Source organism: Pocillopora verrucosa, chromosome 7 (genome assembly GCF_036669915.1).
Source record: "Pocillopora verrucosa isolate sample1 chromosome 7, ASM3666991v2, whole genome shotgun sequence".
Classification (NCBI taxonomy): Eukaryota; Metazoa; Cnidaria; class Anthozoa; order Scleractinia; family Pocilloporidae; genus Pocillopora; species Pocillopora verrucosa.
The window spans coordinates 8,342,702-8,357,215 of NC_089318.1; the positions used below are offsets into that span (position 1 = coordinate 8,342,702).

At 39.8% G+C, this 14,514-nt stretch overlaps 3 protein-coding genes and 1 long non-coding RNA gene across 6 annotated transcripts in view; 3 read left to right on the forward strand and 1 right to left on the reverse strand.

Annotated features, from left to right (window-relative positions):
- LOC131781954 (MAM and LDL-receptor class A domain-containing protein 1) overlaps positions 1-3,901 on the reverse strand; it is a 41,526-nt gene extending 37,625 nt beyond the window's left edge. For 2 of the 3 annotated variants that reach the window (XM_059098660.2, XM_059098659.2), the window contains exon 1: positions 418-535. In XM_059098660.2, the coding sequence (XP_058954643.2) occupies positions 418-472 (55 nt within the window). In that variant the 5' untranslated portion in view covers positions 473-535. Of the gene's footprint in view, positions 1-417; positions 536-3,756 lie in introns of those variants that run through there. The other variant, XM_059098661.2, reaches the window with a different exon arrangement.
- A 231-nt stretch (positions 3,902-4,132) lies between these two features.
- LOC136282103 (uncharacterized) lies at positions 4,133-5,146 on the forward strand. Its single transcript, XR_010718092.1, has 3 exons — positions 4,133-4,504; positions 4,587-4,618; positions 4,920-5,146. It is a non-coding gene; the product is annotated as an uncharacterized lncRNA (long non-coding RNA).
- A 1,300-nt stretch (positions 5,147-6,446) lies between these two features.
- On the forward strand, positions 6,447-9,862 carry LOC136282468 (uncharacterized). The gene is made up of 3 exons (XM_066170118.1): positions 6,447-6,639; positions 7,838-7,950; positions 8,923-9,862. Exons 1-3 carry the CDS (start codon positions 6,447-6,449, stop codon positions 9,361-9,363), a joined length of 747 nt encoding a protein of 248 aa, XP_066026215.1. The 3' UTR covers positions 9,364-9,862.
- On the forward strand, positions 9,397-14,514 carry LOC136282469 (uncharacterized). The gene is made up of 3 exons (XM_066170119.1): positions 9,397-9,757; positions 11,148-11,173; positions 11,781-14,514. The coding sequence occupies exons 1-3, from the start codon at positions 9,397-9,399 to the stop codon at positions 12,525-12,527; spliced, it is 1,134 nt and encodes a 377-aa protein (XP_066026216.1). The 3' UTR covers positions 12,528-14,514.

The window sequence follows — 14,514 nt, forward strand, 5'->3', positions numbered from 1 at the left end:
CAACGATAATTTATTATAGAGAATGCAAAAATATTTCGAAAGAATACTATTTCCAGATTGGTTTGTAACCAGTTCAGTCTTGCAGTGCCACTTATTTTTGAAAAACATTTGCCGACTTGTAGAAATTCAAGCGATTTCGAAGACGTGCGTGTTTTCTGCTCCACTTAAAGCGAGCAAGCATAATCTACAATGACTTTGTTTTTCTTTCATCTGATGACAAATATCACTCCAACTGCACGAGAAGCAAAATAAGGTACTCCTAATGGATCAGGCGATGTTGACATGTTAGGGTTTGTCTTGATGACTAAGGATTTTGATAACCGCATACCGTTTGCTGAAGAGTCTGCTTTCATAGAGTAATCCATGTGATCCAGTCACGAGTAACCTGACTAGTAATTAGTAAGATTGGAAACTCACTGTTTGTTGCGACGTACAAAATGAAAAAGATAACGGTCTTGCCTGAGCACATCATCGCATCTTCCGGTTAGTTCATCTCACACCCAATGTGACATACAGAACACTGTCACCCCAGTTAACCAAATAAAGAATTTTAGTGCTCCCGTTTCAGCGCAGATGACGTAAGATTTTAAATAGACCAATAGAAATCACACAAAGCAATATGATGACAGTCACGGCTAGACAAGCAAATGAACGATCAATTTTGTCGATGAGTGGTCGATGTGGCCATAGAACTGCCTCTTTTGTACAAAGCATGCACGAAGTCACCTTGAGCAGTCCATTGTTCCGCCAAGCGCTTTTGATAACATGATCGACAAGGTCATTATCAATTACAAGAACTTGCTACGCAAGCTCCCTGTTTCTTTTTTTTTTTTTATCCTGCTTGCATTTTTTCAGCCATGTCGGCAGTTTATGTTTCGATCTCTCTTGGTCGCATTCGTGTAAGATGTCAATCCAACTGCAAGATTCTTAAACGTAGGGATTATTATACATGATAACCTTGATTCTCCTTTAATCCCGATAGGCAGCACCTTTGTAAAGTTTCTTGTGCTCCTCAATAGGACACATTGTCTACACCCAAACCGGGCTAACAAAGGCCGATCAAATTACAAATCACGCAAACTAAAACAGGAAATATTGTATTTTAAAATATCTGAAAAACCATTTGTTTACACTATATAAGGATATGAGGTGGTGCGATCTGCAATAACTTGTTAGGGTTAAATTTTAATAACTTTTTTTTCTCTTTTGGGCTGGTAGGTCAACATAAACTAAACTTAGGGGCCTGCATGACTCTTGATGCTCTAAAGTTCGGGTACTTTTTGATCACTTAAGGTACACGTCTATAAAAGTTGTGCCCGTCGTCTATGGAGTTTAGACATACCGGTTTTAAAGGCTTAGGTGTAAATAAAGAAAAAACTTTTCAATGGACACATCATTTAACTCCAAGCTAGTGCGCTCTACAATAAATAAAGCCTTTCTTCAAGATACTTAATGAAAAAATTCCTTTTTACGTCAGAGAAGATGGCAGAGGATGAAACTGATTGGACTAAAAGCAATCAATTTAAGATAACATAACTGATATGGCCACGTGCTATTATGATTTTTACTTTCGAAAGCAAGAAAGAATAAATTATTAGGCGATTTCTTATAGCATAATATAAGCATCCGCAGTTCAATTTTCAACGATTATTTCGTGTCACTCCTGGTATGGAAAATACAAAGCCCATTTAACCAAACTACCGGAAAAAAGATGTCGAAATTTCGATAGAACGAGAATCAACAGAAAGGAATCTACGCAAACGCATTTGTGATAAGGATTAACTTAGAACTCAGAGCTCGTAAATATATCTTTAGTTGGTGTAGTTTTTCTGTCACCTATTCAAACAGAATGAATCTTTAGAATTACTTTAGCGAGGCTATATCGCCTAGAACTAGAATTGCTATGATAGAAAAGGTTTCGCTAGATTGCTAACTACAAGGAAAAATTATTAAGCAGTTTGAAAACGTGTTCATGCATAAATTGTTCCGCACTATTCCCAAGGGCAGTATTATTCCTGACCTTCGCATGTTAGACGCGTTTACGCATTAAATACCTCCTTTTTTTATTATCATTATTATCATTATTATTATTATTATTATTATTATTTCTTGTATTATTTTTAAAAAGTGGAAAAAAATTAAGGTTACTCTTTAAAACAATGACAATGATATGCATCGTTTTCTTCTACCCTATCGACTTATTTAAAAAAATTTAAGGCTGCTTAACATAACACTATAGTTGCACAGAATTATGTCTAGTGCTCCAGTAATGAAAGAGGAAATAAGTGGCTTTTACATCTAACCTGACCAAGTGTTCTGTAAGTTTATTACTTCAGATATCGGCTTATGTGTACAACCTAACGTTTGCCAGCTAATTCTAGTGTTAACACTGAGATTTTGAAGGCTGACGTTTCTAGCATTAGCCCTTCGTCAGAGCGATTGATCGAATTTAAACTCTTTACAGTGGTCAATTTACGTTTTCAACTCAGTTGTTAACGCTAAACTACCTGTCATACTCTCCCACCGACACAGCACCACAGTCTCTTAAGAAACTTACCCCCTTTATTCGTTCGCCAACTAAGTTTGTCATCTGAAGACTCGTTCGAATTTTAAGTCTCGGCGGTCAGAAACCCTGATCGTTCCTGAGATACCGAAAAACGAGCTGGGAGCTTGAGTGAACTCAAGCGATTGTACATATCTCTTGCTAAGATTTTTATTTTTCCCTGTGCCCTAATATGCAGTCGTTTTATAATTTATATTAGGAAATAACTTGTTTCTATCCAGAATTCAAATAAACTCCCCGTACTTTTACTAAAAAACTCGCATTCAGAAATCATTGAGTCTCGTAATTGACATCCTGCATTTAAATCCCACCGTGCTCGCATATCAATCTATTAAAAGTATGGTTTAACTCTCCTGTAACTCTCCTTTGTGGTGTTTACAAATGAACGGAACGTGAGAGGGTCTAGGGTCAACACTAGCTCTTATGGGTCTCAGATAGCTTAGGATTGGAAGTCTTACTACGTGTTAGAAACCGATAGGAATTGCTTACTTCTACAGGTTATTATAAGTGCAAAAAACTTCAGACAAAAAACACCCTTCTCAGTGCCTTTGTCGGTGATTAACTACAAGCGTATTCGAAATAATCAGAATAGAGAACATTTTTATAGCTAAAATAATTACTAGCTATTTCAAGCTGCTCCTTTAAAGACACACATACATATGTGAGAAACAACCGAGTCAAGATTTATTCAAGTTGGTTAAATGATGTGTCATATAACCTACGGCGAATTCATTAAACGCGCCTCTGTGCCTGACAAAATGCTGCAGTGGTAAATGAGCATGTGACACTGACATGGGTATTGCGGCTTTAAAGAGGACAACAGCATACATGGCTCTACTCAGTTACCGAAAGCAACGATACAATTCTTGTGAGTTTCGATCTTCACATGCCATGCAGTTGTAAGCTATAAGCTTGTTCTGGTTCATTTCCTATCATTCGACATCTCAGCGTAGCACCTTAAATCAGCGGTCAATAAGATGGCTGTTTCGAATGTTACAGGCCACGGGTAATCTGTAGCATGTGCTGTATGGGGAGAATGATTTTCATTTTTCAAACATTTTATATTTAAAAACGTCAGAGATCGGCCTGGGCATGTTTCAAATACACCTTGTAAAAAAACATTCGAAAGATATCCAGTCGAAATTCGTCATCAGTGCTCATTTCAATCTTTAGTGCGAATGTACCCGACTCACCGTTTGCCAGAGTTAGAAGCGTCAACCAAAAATTCATCCTCTTGGTAACCTCTTTGCCAACGTTGGATCAAATTTCATTCCGTTTCCCTTTAAGCCAGGAGACCAAGTAGATGCGCGCTTAATCAACCGGAGACATATTTTGAATATTCGATCGATGAAATGCACATTTTTTGTGACGTGAGTAGAGATGTAAATGTTCTAGCAGAAAGCGATGGAATAATGCATTCATGAACACAAAGAGAAGGTTTTGTTTAGCATTTGACCTCAAAAATCAGTTATGCAAATATAAATTTCCATGACAGCTGTTTCTATCTATCTCTCAATATATATGTCACAGTTGCACACTTCCGTCAGTTTCATGAGTTAACTTGAAAACACTGTGCGTTTGCTTTCGGGTAGGTGAATTGGAAAATTTTAATTTAATGAAAATCAATTAAATCAAGTTGTGGTCTCGATGCAGTTTTGAAAGATTTTGGAAATCAAAAAAAGTTAAAAAACAAAACATGATCGAAACCATGATTTAGAATAATTGACGGATGTACTAGCTTCGAAACTGGTATAACTAGTTCGAAAAGAAGAAATGAAGCATACATGCACGAGCTGCCGATCTACGAACAACATGGAGCCGTAGAAGGAAACAGACGTCTCATGACAAAGGATACTGGCCAATGTAACGAGGCAACTGATGATGCTCAGAACAAGCAATCAGGCCGATTACCTGAGGAAACTCACGGTTTTAGAGTGCTGGGTATTATTGACTATTTCATTTCTACTGTTTTTCTTTTGATGTTGGGTGTTCGTCTGCTAATGCTATGTTGGGATTTCGACAGGGGATGTGGCTGCTCGAGATCTCTGAGCAAAGGTCAGTTTGCAAACTTTTCATATTTATTTGTTTTTCGCTGGATTAAAATATTTTGAAAGTCTTGAAATTTTTTTAGTACTATTTTCTCTGCCGTGCATTGATTATTTGTTTTACTTGTATTGTTTCTTCCTTAAATTCATATACTTATCCTACGAATTATGAGCGAATTTTTTTTATCACCGCGTGGGAGGTGGCACATGATCGGAAAAATCACTATCCTTATATTTCGCTCAGAGATACCTTAGGGTAAGTCAATAAACGTGATATGATTTTTTTGTTCAGAGCTGTTTTTATTTTCTAGAAAATCACCAAACACTGTATCGAGCCCCAACCGCCATAAAATGGCCGAAATGAAGTCGACGAGTAGGGCAACAAAACCTTTATTCCTCAAAAGCGCAAAAAAAAGCAAGTCTTTCTGAATTTTAATACACGAGGTATTAAAAAATGATTTGAATCTAATAACGGGCTTGTTGACATAACTATGAATTATTGGCGAATATTTGAAAATAGCCAAAATTTGATTGATTAAAAATTACATTTTGGAGCAGTTTTTCAATAAAAATTTTTCCTACCTGGTATAACTCGGAATCACTTGAGATGAGCATTTTTACAAAGTGGAAAGAATGTTTTTTTCCATGGATATAAAAATTAATTTGGGGCTCTTAATTACTGCGAAGAAGTAGCCCGGTCTATTTTGTGCAAATCGCAATGCCGCCATGTAAACAACCGCAGATAATCCAATTAGGCTTTTTATTATCGAAGCCATAATTCCAACAAAATCTTATCGCTTTGACCTATACTAGATTTTAAACTGGATTTCTTAAGCTCACCTGGCGAAAAACATCTTTCTAAGATTAGTTTCTTGCCTCAATCTTGTTATAAAGAGACTTGACAACAGCCTCGATAGTACAGCAATACAGGCGGTGTATACCAAATCACAGTGAAAACATCTCACGAAGGTTCCTGCCGGAAACGTCTCATTGCTGGACAGTTATAACCATATTTCAGCTTGGAACACTCGCATTTTACAAGTCTTCCTTTCACAATAAGAATGGAAGTTTGTCTTTTATAGAACGAGTCAGAGCATCCTGACAGATGAAATGAACCATTGACGTTCGTTTTTTGCGATGGTGTCACGCAATAACATGTCACTCGAAAGGAGGCTCGGTTACCAATACGCTCTTATTTTCTTTCCTTCTTATCCCATATTTTTTATTTCCGGGAAAAAGTTTTAAATCCAGAATTTAAAATTACCGTTGTTTGCATTTTTTAAGCACAATACCACTCATGCGTCACCCTAGACTGTTAAATGAATTAGGTATATGTTACTACAGCATAGAGGAAATTTCACTGCATTAATTTTTAGCGACGTTAAAAAAATGTGATATCCTATTTTGTAAATTGTGACGGCTTGCAGGGTACACAGGTGCGGGAGTGGAAAAATTAAATTGGGAGTAGCTTTCTAGAATACTCAGCGCTAAAAAAATAAATTAGATTAGGCACAGTTTCTAACCATATAATGAGCGTCGCGCCATAAATTTTCCAAAGCAAACTAAAATGGTGTTTTCGTTTGGCCGCCGATTTTTTTAAGAGGGGAGCGTACCAAATGGAAATCAATTGCTCCTTTCAAAGATTAGTTGGGGGATGCTGCTCCCAAGATAAGCGAAGTCGAGTTGCAGGAAAAGCTTCTCTTATAGTCCCTCTGCGCTTATGTGAGAAAGACATCTCAGCACACAAACAGGCTGTGGGCGTGAATGATGTTAAATCGGAAGTCGATCTCATTTTAGCACGGGCATCGATATTCACGTTGCCTTCCAATATTTCGGACATGACTATCTGCCCAGCCCATCGCTCCTCTTTGGGCATTGGATGGCGAAGAGGCTCGCAACGGTACCGTGTTCCATCCAAATTATCGAGGCATGCCAAGGAAGGGAAATCACGAAAGGGTGACCGTGGTATAAACAAAGCGCTTTCGAAGGCAATCCTTCGACGCACGGGAATATTCCTCCCTGTTGGGTCTGGTAAGTCTTTGTAATGTTGTTAACTTACAATAGGACGCTATGACAAACAGGACAAGAAGTTACTAGTAAAAACAAAATTGGCACATTTAAATTAGTACTACCACTAAAGCACACATTTAACCAGCCATTTAATTTTGTAGCGTGAGCTAGTTTAATCAAATTATTTTTTATCAGTGTGTTTTTTTTTTGTTAACTTCTTGTCGCCAAAAACTAATACACCTCTTTCCTTATCTCACCATGCGGCTTGGGCCGAGATATTTATTTTGGTCAGGGGCTCAGGGCCACTCACTACATCGTTTATTCATTCTCATTCCCCTATCCCAGTGTGGGGTCTTTTCCAAAGACGATCAGCCCGGTTAGTGAAGCATTGTCAAAAACAACGTGATCTTTTCAGTCAACTCTCGTTACAACGAACACCCTCGGGACGTCGTTTAGTGTCCGTAATACAGTGGAACCCCGATATAACGATCCTCGATATAACGATATTCCTGGTATAACGATGAATATTCTATGTCCCTGCAAATGTTACAGTAAACTGTATGGGACAGAACCCCGATATAACGATCTTCGATATAACGATATTCCCGATATAACGATGAGAATGAGTACACAGTACACAGTCACAATTTAAGCAAAACATTGAATTTAATACAGTAACCGAGCATCTGTAAAGTTTCCGTCTTACAGCTACCCCGAGATAACGATATGTTTGGTTTTCACTGTAGTGAGAGTCCGTAATGCTTGGAGTCATTTCCAGACAAACCTCTTTTGTCGGGGATCTGAATTTTGTCCGTAATAGCGAATGTCCGTAATAGCGAGGTGTCCGTAAAGCGAGAGTTTACTGTAAATGGTTCTGCCCCAACACTGTACAAATATTTGTACTGTTGTTTCCGTGTGCAAACGAGAGATGAAGCAAAGAAGAACGCCGGGAAGCAAAAGAGTTGCAGTTTTAGATGTTAAAAAGCGATCGAAGCTGTTGCAGGCTCCAGTCGTTCTAATGAAGTTACATTTATTTGGGAATGATTACTTGTATGCGTGAGCTTGCCTCACCGTGGGGCATTTTCCACATTTTCAAAATCAAAAGACAAATGCCCCGGGGGATGAGCGGGCTTGGAATTAACTGAGCCATTAGTATTGATAAATTAGTTTTACTTTACGAACAGTTCGATTATAATTTATCATTTTTTTGTGTGTGTAGGAATTTGTCGTGACTGCAGGACGGCCATTGTTCCGGATACCAAGATAACGGTTACAGAAGCCTGTAGCTCAAGCATAGCTGGCATTGCAAAAGGAATTGAAAATGTTTCTTTGGTGAGCCACTTTAGTGACAGTACGTAGTAGTTTCAGTAGTTTTCACATGTATTTTCGCGGTGAAAGGGCATTACCAATTCCGATTGTAAGAAAATTTGTGATTAAACATGACCTGTTTTCTGATAGACACCCACTTGTGTAGACTTGCATAAACTTACTATGGGTTGTATCTTATTTGATCACGTTGAGATTTCAACGTAAGGAGTTATCCACCAGTTTCGTTTGTTTGGCAAAACAATCTCCATCATTTATGAATAGCGCTATCAATATTAAATAATTACATTCAAGCCGATGCACGACATTGGAAGTCAATTCATGTAAGTTCAGACTTCCTACTTGTGCTGGCCTCCATCTCTTTTTTTCTATTACTTCTCACCGTGCTTGATGTTTCAGAATTTGAGCGCCAGTGTAGCCCAGTCAAATAAAGCATTTGGAATTAAACACGCTATGATTTTCTACCAAGTTACATACTTATGTTTTCTTATTTCTCTGAGAAAAGCAGAAACGCAATTGCAAAGTAATACTAACAGTAAACACCCGCACACAAGAACACGTGGATTAAGAACATCAGGCTAAAAATTGGGCAATTAAACACCATTTATATACTGAAGAACAAATTCAGCCTGAAAAATAAACATGTTCTTTATGTTTAAAAAAGAAAAAGGATACCAGAAAAAGAAAGCTGGCCTAGAAAAACTAAGAAAATTCGTGTTTACTTATATCAATGATAGTATTTATTTACTTTTAATTTGAATTTTTTTTTAGTGCAAGTAATGAAACATTGTATGCGAATTACACCTCTAGTGATGTATAATGTATACTATTTCTGAAAAAATTTTAAGAACAATTTAATAACGCTTTCAGGCTGATTTCCACTAAACACCCATTAAACAAAAACACGATCAGTCAGAAGCCCGAAATCAATGTTCTTATATTCAGGTGTTTACTGTACACGCGTGGTTACATTTGTAGGACGAGGGGGAGGATTACGCTGGTGTTCCTCACAGTACTCCCATAACACCAGGAGGAAGTTTCTACATTCCTGAAAGTGACGACACATGCACTTCTTTTGAAGTAACGTTCGATGATCTTCGCGGTGCACAGGCAGAACACAAACCTGCTGACGCCCTTAACCAGTATTTGCAATCCCGAGATACCAGACCAGTCCGTTCCAGGCTTAACACTCCGTGGGAGATCGCAAGTGAGAGAACAAAGCGTTACTACATACGAAAAGCTGGACAAGGTGTGACCGCCATAATGGAAGATATCGCGCCCAAAAGTCCTGCTGAGTTGTTCCAGGCAATGTGTTCCTCGCAAGCCATCCAAAGAACTTTGTCAAGTGACGAGGAAACTGAGACAACTGTCGATGAAACCCTACTAGGAGCGCTTGCTGATTGCTACCACGCTGCTTGATGTTGGGAGACACGTCGGCAAATTCTGTCTATCATGGCCGACAAAGTGTCGTTTAAGAAGTTGCGACTTTGGATACCAGACCTGTCAAGTTGTCGTTTTACCGAGGCCAAACGTCATTGCCTGACACACGGGAGAGGAGCACCTGTATCGTCAGCGCAAGCGCCTGTGATGCGTGTTTCCACTGCACAAATAGATCACTTTATCACATCTATCACAAGTGCACATGTTATCCAGGACTTGCCCTTCAGGGAAAGGACTATAACGTTGTCATCAAAAGAGACAATCAAATTTCCCAACGTTATACGAACCATGGTTCCAGAACGATTAGTAAAGCAGTACCTCGCGTATTGTGAGGAGACAGGATTTAAAGCCCTCAGTCGCAGCACCCTATTGCGTATCTTAAGTGTCTGCGCCGCGTCTGTGAGGAAGTCCTTGTAAGGACTCGATTACATTAGTTCTTCAGGGGCAGAGGCATTTGACGATTTATGCAAAGTAGCCGAGATGCTTGGGGACGCTGGGTAAGGGATGGGGTGGGCAAAACAGCAAGAAACCAACCTAAGGGAAAGCAAGCGCTATCTAAAGAGTGACTATAAGGTACGTTTTATTAATTTGTTTGTTTAATTGCAATCAAACTTTTCTACTGCGACCAAGCTTGCAAGTTAATAAGCTGTTCCAAGCGCGTTTGTTCAGTATAAATTTATCATGTCGCCGTTTGATTATTCGATGAAGGTAGCCGATATTTTTTACTTCCCCCTATGTTCAATGGGTGGACGCTTCTATTCGTTCAGAGTCGAAAGAGTTTGCTGATTTTGGATTGGTCGTTCTGATAAAAAGAATAGACGGCGAGAGTCGGTTTATGGTCTTTGAACCCTATCCAGACCAGGGGGGGAGTGCCCGCGCTGACTTTGAGCATCTATAACTTTTTCAATAATCAACCAAACGCTGCCAAACTTGGCAGCTTTATCTAACATTTATCTGGAAATAATTTGGTATGACAGGTTATCGTTTCGGGAACTTAAGTTTGCCATGGTAATGTCATTGACAGACATCTTTTCTAAATTTGTAATTTTTGTGTTTTTAGTAATGGAAATTAGGTTTAATGTAGTTATTTTCACCTTTTTAGGCCTTTTTGGCAACCTTTTAAAGCAAGAGAGGATCATTTTATCCTCTCTTGTTTAAAGTTTTTAAGGACTTTTCAGTAATTTGTGGCGGTTTTCTGAGGTTTTTAAAAAAGTTTGAAATCCAGGATGGCGGATGGCGTCTGTTTGGACATTATGTCATAATTGTCACAAGACATAACGTCATCATACCACGTGACGTATACCAAAAGATAAATGTTCAGACATACTATATACCCTCTAAGTTTCATTGTCATTGCTCAAATATTCTGGAAGTTACGGAGGGGGGGGGAGGGGCGAATCCGCACCCCCGGTCTGAATAGGGTTAAGAATGTTAAAATTACGAAATTAAGGGGAGGAATCTAGGAGGAAATAGGGCAGCTTCACCCCTCGCCGCCGCTTGCTGGCTGTTTCTCAATTCGTATTAATGTTATAACGTCGCAGGCTAGGAAACGAAATAGACTGCTAGCAGTTAAAAATCCAGAAAAAAGTCTGAGCTGGGAGGCCCGGTACCTAAGCGCCATTGTCATAGAGCCTGGAAATAGAAGGCGATGGTCACAAATGATACGAAACATGCGGCAAAGGAAAAACCACCAAGACTGCGAATTCTATGCAGCGTTGAGAAATTCCGTATCTTAATCCTTTTTTTTTTTTTTTTTTTTGCAGAAATAGTGTTTTTTCTTAGATTTAAGGTAAAATTTCTTATTTATTACTTTACTAAACATCGGAGTGCAAGCTCGATTATCCACCAACGAAAATGCTGTTCATCGAGTGGTTTTGCCTTTTAAAGATCAAAAGTCAGCTGACGCAGTGAAAAGACAATTATCAGATCAAAGCAAAAAAATAGATCACACTCTTCAACCTGTGTTCAAGAGTCGCAAAATATGTGAAGGCCTCGAGATCTGCGAGCCCAAACCACCTATAATTAGCCAACAATGCGTTGTGTACAATTGTAAATATGATTTGTGTGATGCAGAGTATGTCGGCTGCACCAACCGAAAATTAGCCGAGTCCGTCGGGCTGCTCTGAAGATAGAAAAAAAGATGGCCTAATTAAAAAAATCTTAAACAACGTATTTCACGCACTTTATTGCGAATTGATGGATGAGTTTGCGGCACGCTAGCTTTTAAACAATGGAATAAATTAATACAAAGAGAACTGTTGTTTGCCACTGATTCAATTTTTCAGAAGTTGGATATTTGTCAAATAACTCCCCTGATTGCTGTACTGAAAGTAATTGTACTGATCGAAATACCTCCTGCACTAAAAATCCGAATATTCTGTGGCTTAAATTCACAGGTGCATGTGTCTAAAAGCTCGTCAGTGCCCGATCATTGCAGACCGTTTACCTTAAGCGATCCCAAGGATCCTGCATATCAGTCTGTCTGCGAGCATGACCACAATGACGCATGTGACCGCTGCGACCTTCTATCTGAGACCTTACTTCAAATTGAGGCAGGCCTGGCGGCGCAGACTGAAAATCTATCATCTGTGGAAAAGGAAGATCTTCTCTTCAGGGTGAAGCAAGCCAAGAAAGCCATCTGGGCTTGGAAGTCACACCTTCTTCGCTCTGTCAACCAAGATTCTGCTCGAGTGGAGCTTTTGGAGCAACTAGATGAAACTTCAGTGCTTCTGGTGCAAGATTGGGCCATGAAATATTTGCCCAGAAAGTACAGAGAGAGCCAGACCGACTGGTTTGGGAAACGTGGTATCCCCTGGCATGTGACAGTAGCGACAAAGCGCGAAGGGGATGAGATGCAAATGCTTACATTTGTACACCTTTTTAAACCGTGCAATCAAGACAACTGTGCTGTACTCGCAGTGATGGCAGATGTTATACGGCAGCTCAAGATCACAGTACCCAATCTAGCGTCCGTGTATTATCGGCAGGACAATGCCGGATGTTATCACTGTGGAGCAACCATTGTGTGCGCAAGAGTCCTCGGCGAGAAGTTTGGCGTATCCATAAATCGCCTTGATTTCTCGGATCCCCAAGGGGAAAAGGGCCTTGCGATAGAAAGGCTGCTACGATCAAATCACATATGAGAGTTCACCTAAATTCTGGCAGCGATATTGAGACTCCCGCTCAGATGTCTGATGCAATTCTTTCCTCCGGGGGAGTGTCCGCGGTTAACGTTACTCTGTGTGAATCAGCCACACCTCTTGAGCAATCTTTGAAGGTCGAAGGTGTGAGTTTGATTAACAATGTTGAGTATAACGGTGACGGAATTCGCGTGTGGAAGGCGTACGGTGTTGGCCCTGGGAAACTTTTAAAGTTGGAGAATCCACCGTTGTCGGAGCTTCCATCACTCACAAGTACTCAAACACATTCCAGTACCTTCACTTCAGTCAAGGCAAGAAGAAAAACGTACATCCTCAAGTTCATGAGGATCAAGTAGACCAAGAGGCTAACGCTGAATTCGTAGAAAATCTGACAGGTGTAGAAGAAGGACTTTTTGTTTGTCCTGAGGAGAGCTGCATATGGACATTCCTAAGGTATTCTTCAATGCAGCAACACTTAGATTTTGGTGAACACGAACGAGCTCTAGAGCGCGAGACCTTAACAGACAGAGCTGTTAAGGTGTATGGAGAGAAACTGAAGGGACAGACCCCTTCAGTACCAGAGGTTATTGCAAACAGTAGAGCTGACATCATACCAGATTCGTGCAGAAAAGTACCAATGGGCTGGGCACTAAGGGCTGGTGCCCCATGAAAGAGATTTACTTCCAGCCAGAAGGCCTATCTTACTGCTAAATTTAAACTGGGGGAACAATTAGGACAGAAAGCAGACCCTGCATCAGTTGCATGTGCGATGGTAAGCGCCAAAGATGCGAGTGGTAACCGCCTGTTTACAAGCGACGATTTCCTTACAGCAAATCAAATAACTGCCTTCTTTTCCCGACTGGCTGCGAAAAAGACCCTCCAGGATGACGAGGAACTGTCTGATGACGACTTGGAGGCCGCTGCAAGTGAAGCAAGAATCCAAGAGCTGTCGAATGCGGCTTTAAACGAACTGGCGCTTAGACACCCTATCACATATGATGCGTACAATCTTTGTGAAATGGTAGCAAAGTCCAAGTTAAAGAGCTTTTCCATTTCAGTGCTGAAGGATATTTGCTTATTTTTTAGCATTGATATCAGCGATATCTCCGTTCATCGTAAGCAGCCTTACGTGAGCAAGATCGAAGCTTTTTGTTTTAACTGTACCTGTCAGTAGTGACGAACTACATGTAGCTTGAATATTGGTTTCATTGACCAGGAAAAAACCTAAAGTATATGACACTGTATTATTTTCCTTTGTTTCTTTCTTTCTTTTTTTGCTTTATAAAACCGATTCAGTTAGCTGGTATGGAGGAACTTCCGGATTTCTTGAATCTCCGAGGGTACGCCACCTCTGTCTTGTCGAGAATTCGGGATCTCAAAGAATGGCCGATTAATTGTTTGATTAAGGGACGGGAAACAACTTTTTCCGAGTTCGAGTTGAGAAAACTGTCAAGTTTCTAGCGATGGCCATTATCATCGTAGCAATCAAGGTACAAAATCGAAAGATTTAAATTGATAAGCACGCTATCGTAAGGAAAATTAAAAAAAACAACCACAACAACAAAAACAAAAAACAGAGATTGTGTAAGTCCCAAGCTTTAAAAAATGTAATTGTAATGACCTACAGTCAGGCGATATCAAATAACACGTAATGTCTTGCGGCCTGATACGAGCGGCCGACTTTGTGACTCGAAGATTTACGTTTTTAGTGAAGTTTAACGTTCAAAGTGCTTAGATAAAGCACGAAATTGTTAGTCTGTTGTTCTGTTTACATAGTCGGTAGAATTTTTCCAGTGTCATTAGAAAAGAACACCTCACCGTGGAACCTGTCTGCCTGCCACTGAAGGTCATGGTAGACCTTATCGATCCACTAGGGACACGTAAGTGATGTATATAATCACGGAGCACTAGACAATTAACTTCCAGTTGTTTTAGTTAACTGGGAAGTTCGTCATTTGAGAGGTTACGCATGACGTTTGTTTTTCCCGCG

Coding starts and splice junctions, on each gene's coding strand:
- LOC136282468 (XM_066170118.1), top strand. CDS start 6,447: ATGACTATCTGCCCAGCCCATCGCTCCTCTTTGGGCATTGGATGGCGA. Junction 6,640..7,837: donor ATTCCTCCCTGTTGGGTCTG/GTAAGTCTTTGT, acceptor TTGTGTGTGTAG/GAATTTGTCGTGACTGCAGG. Junction 7,951..8,922: donor GAATTGAAAATGTTTCTTTG/GTGAGCCACTTT, acceptor TTACATTTGTAG/GACGAGGGGGAGGATTACGC.
- LOC136282469 (XM_066170119.1), top strand. CDS start 9,397: ATGGCCGACAAAGTGTCGTTTAAGAAGTTGCGACTTTGGATACCAGAC. Junction 9,758..11,147: donor CAGTCGCAGCACCCTATTGC/GTATCTTAAGTG, acceptor TTTTTTTTGCAG/AAATAGTGTTTTTTCTTAGA. Junction 11,174..11,780: donor TGTTTTTTCTTAGATTTAAG/GTAAAATTTCTT, acceptor TTAAATTCACAG/GTGCATGTGTCTAAAAGCTC.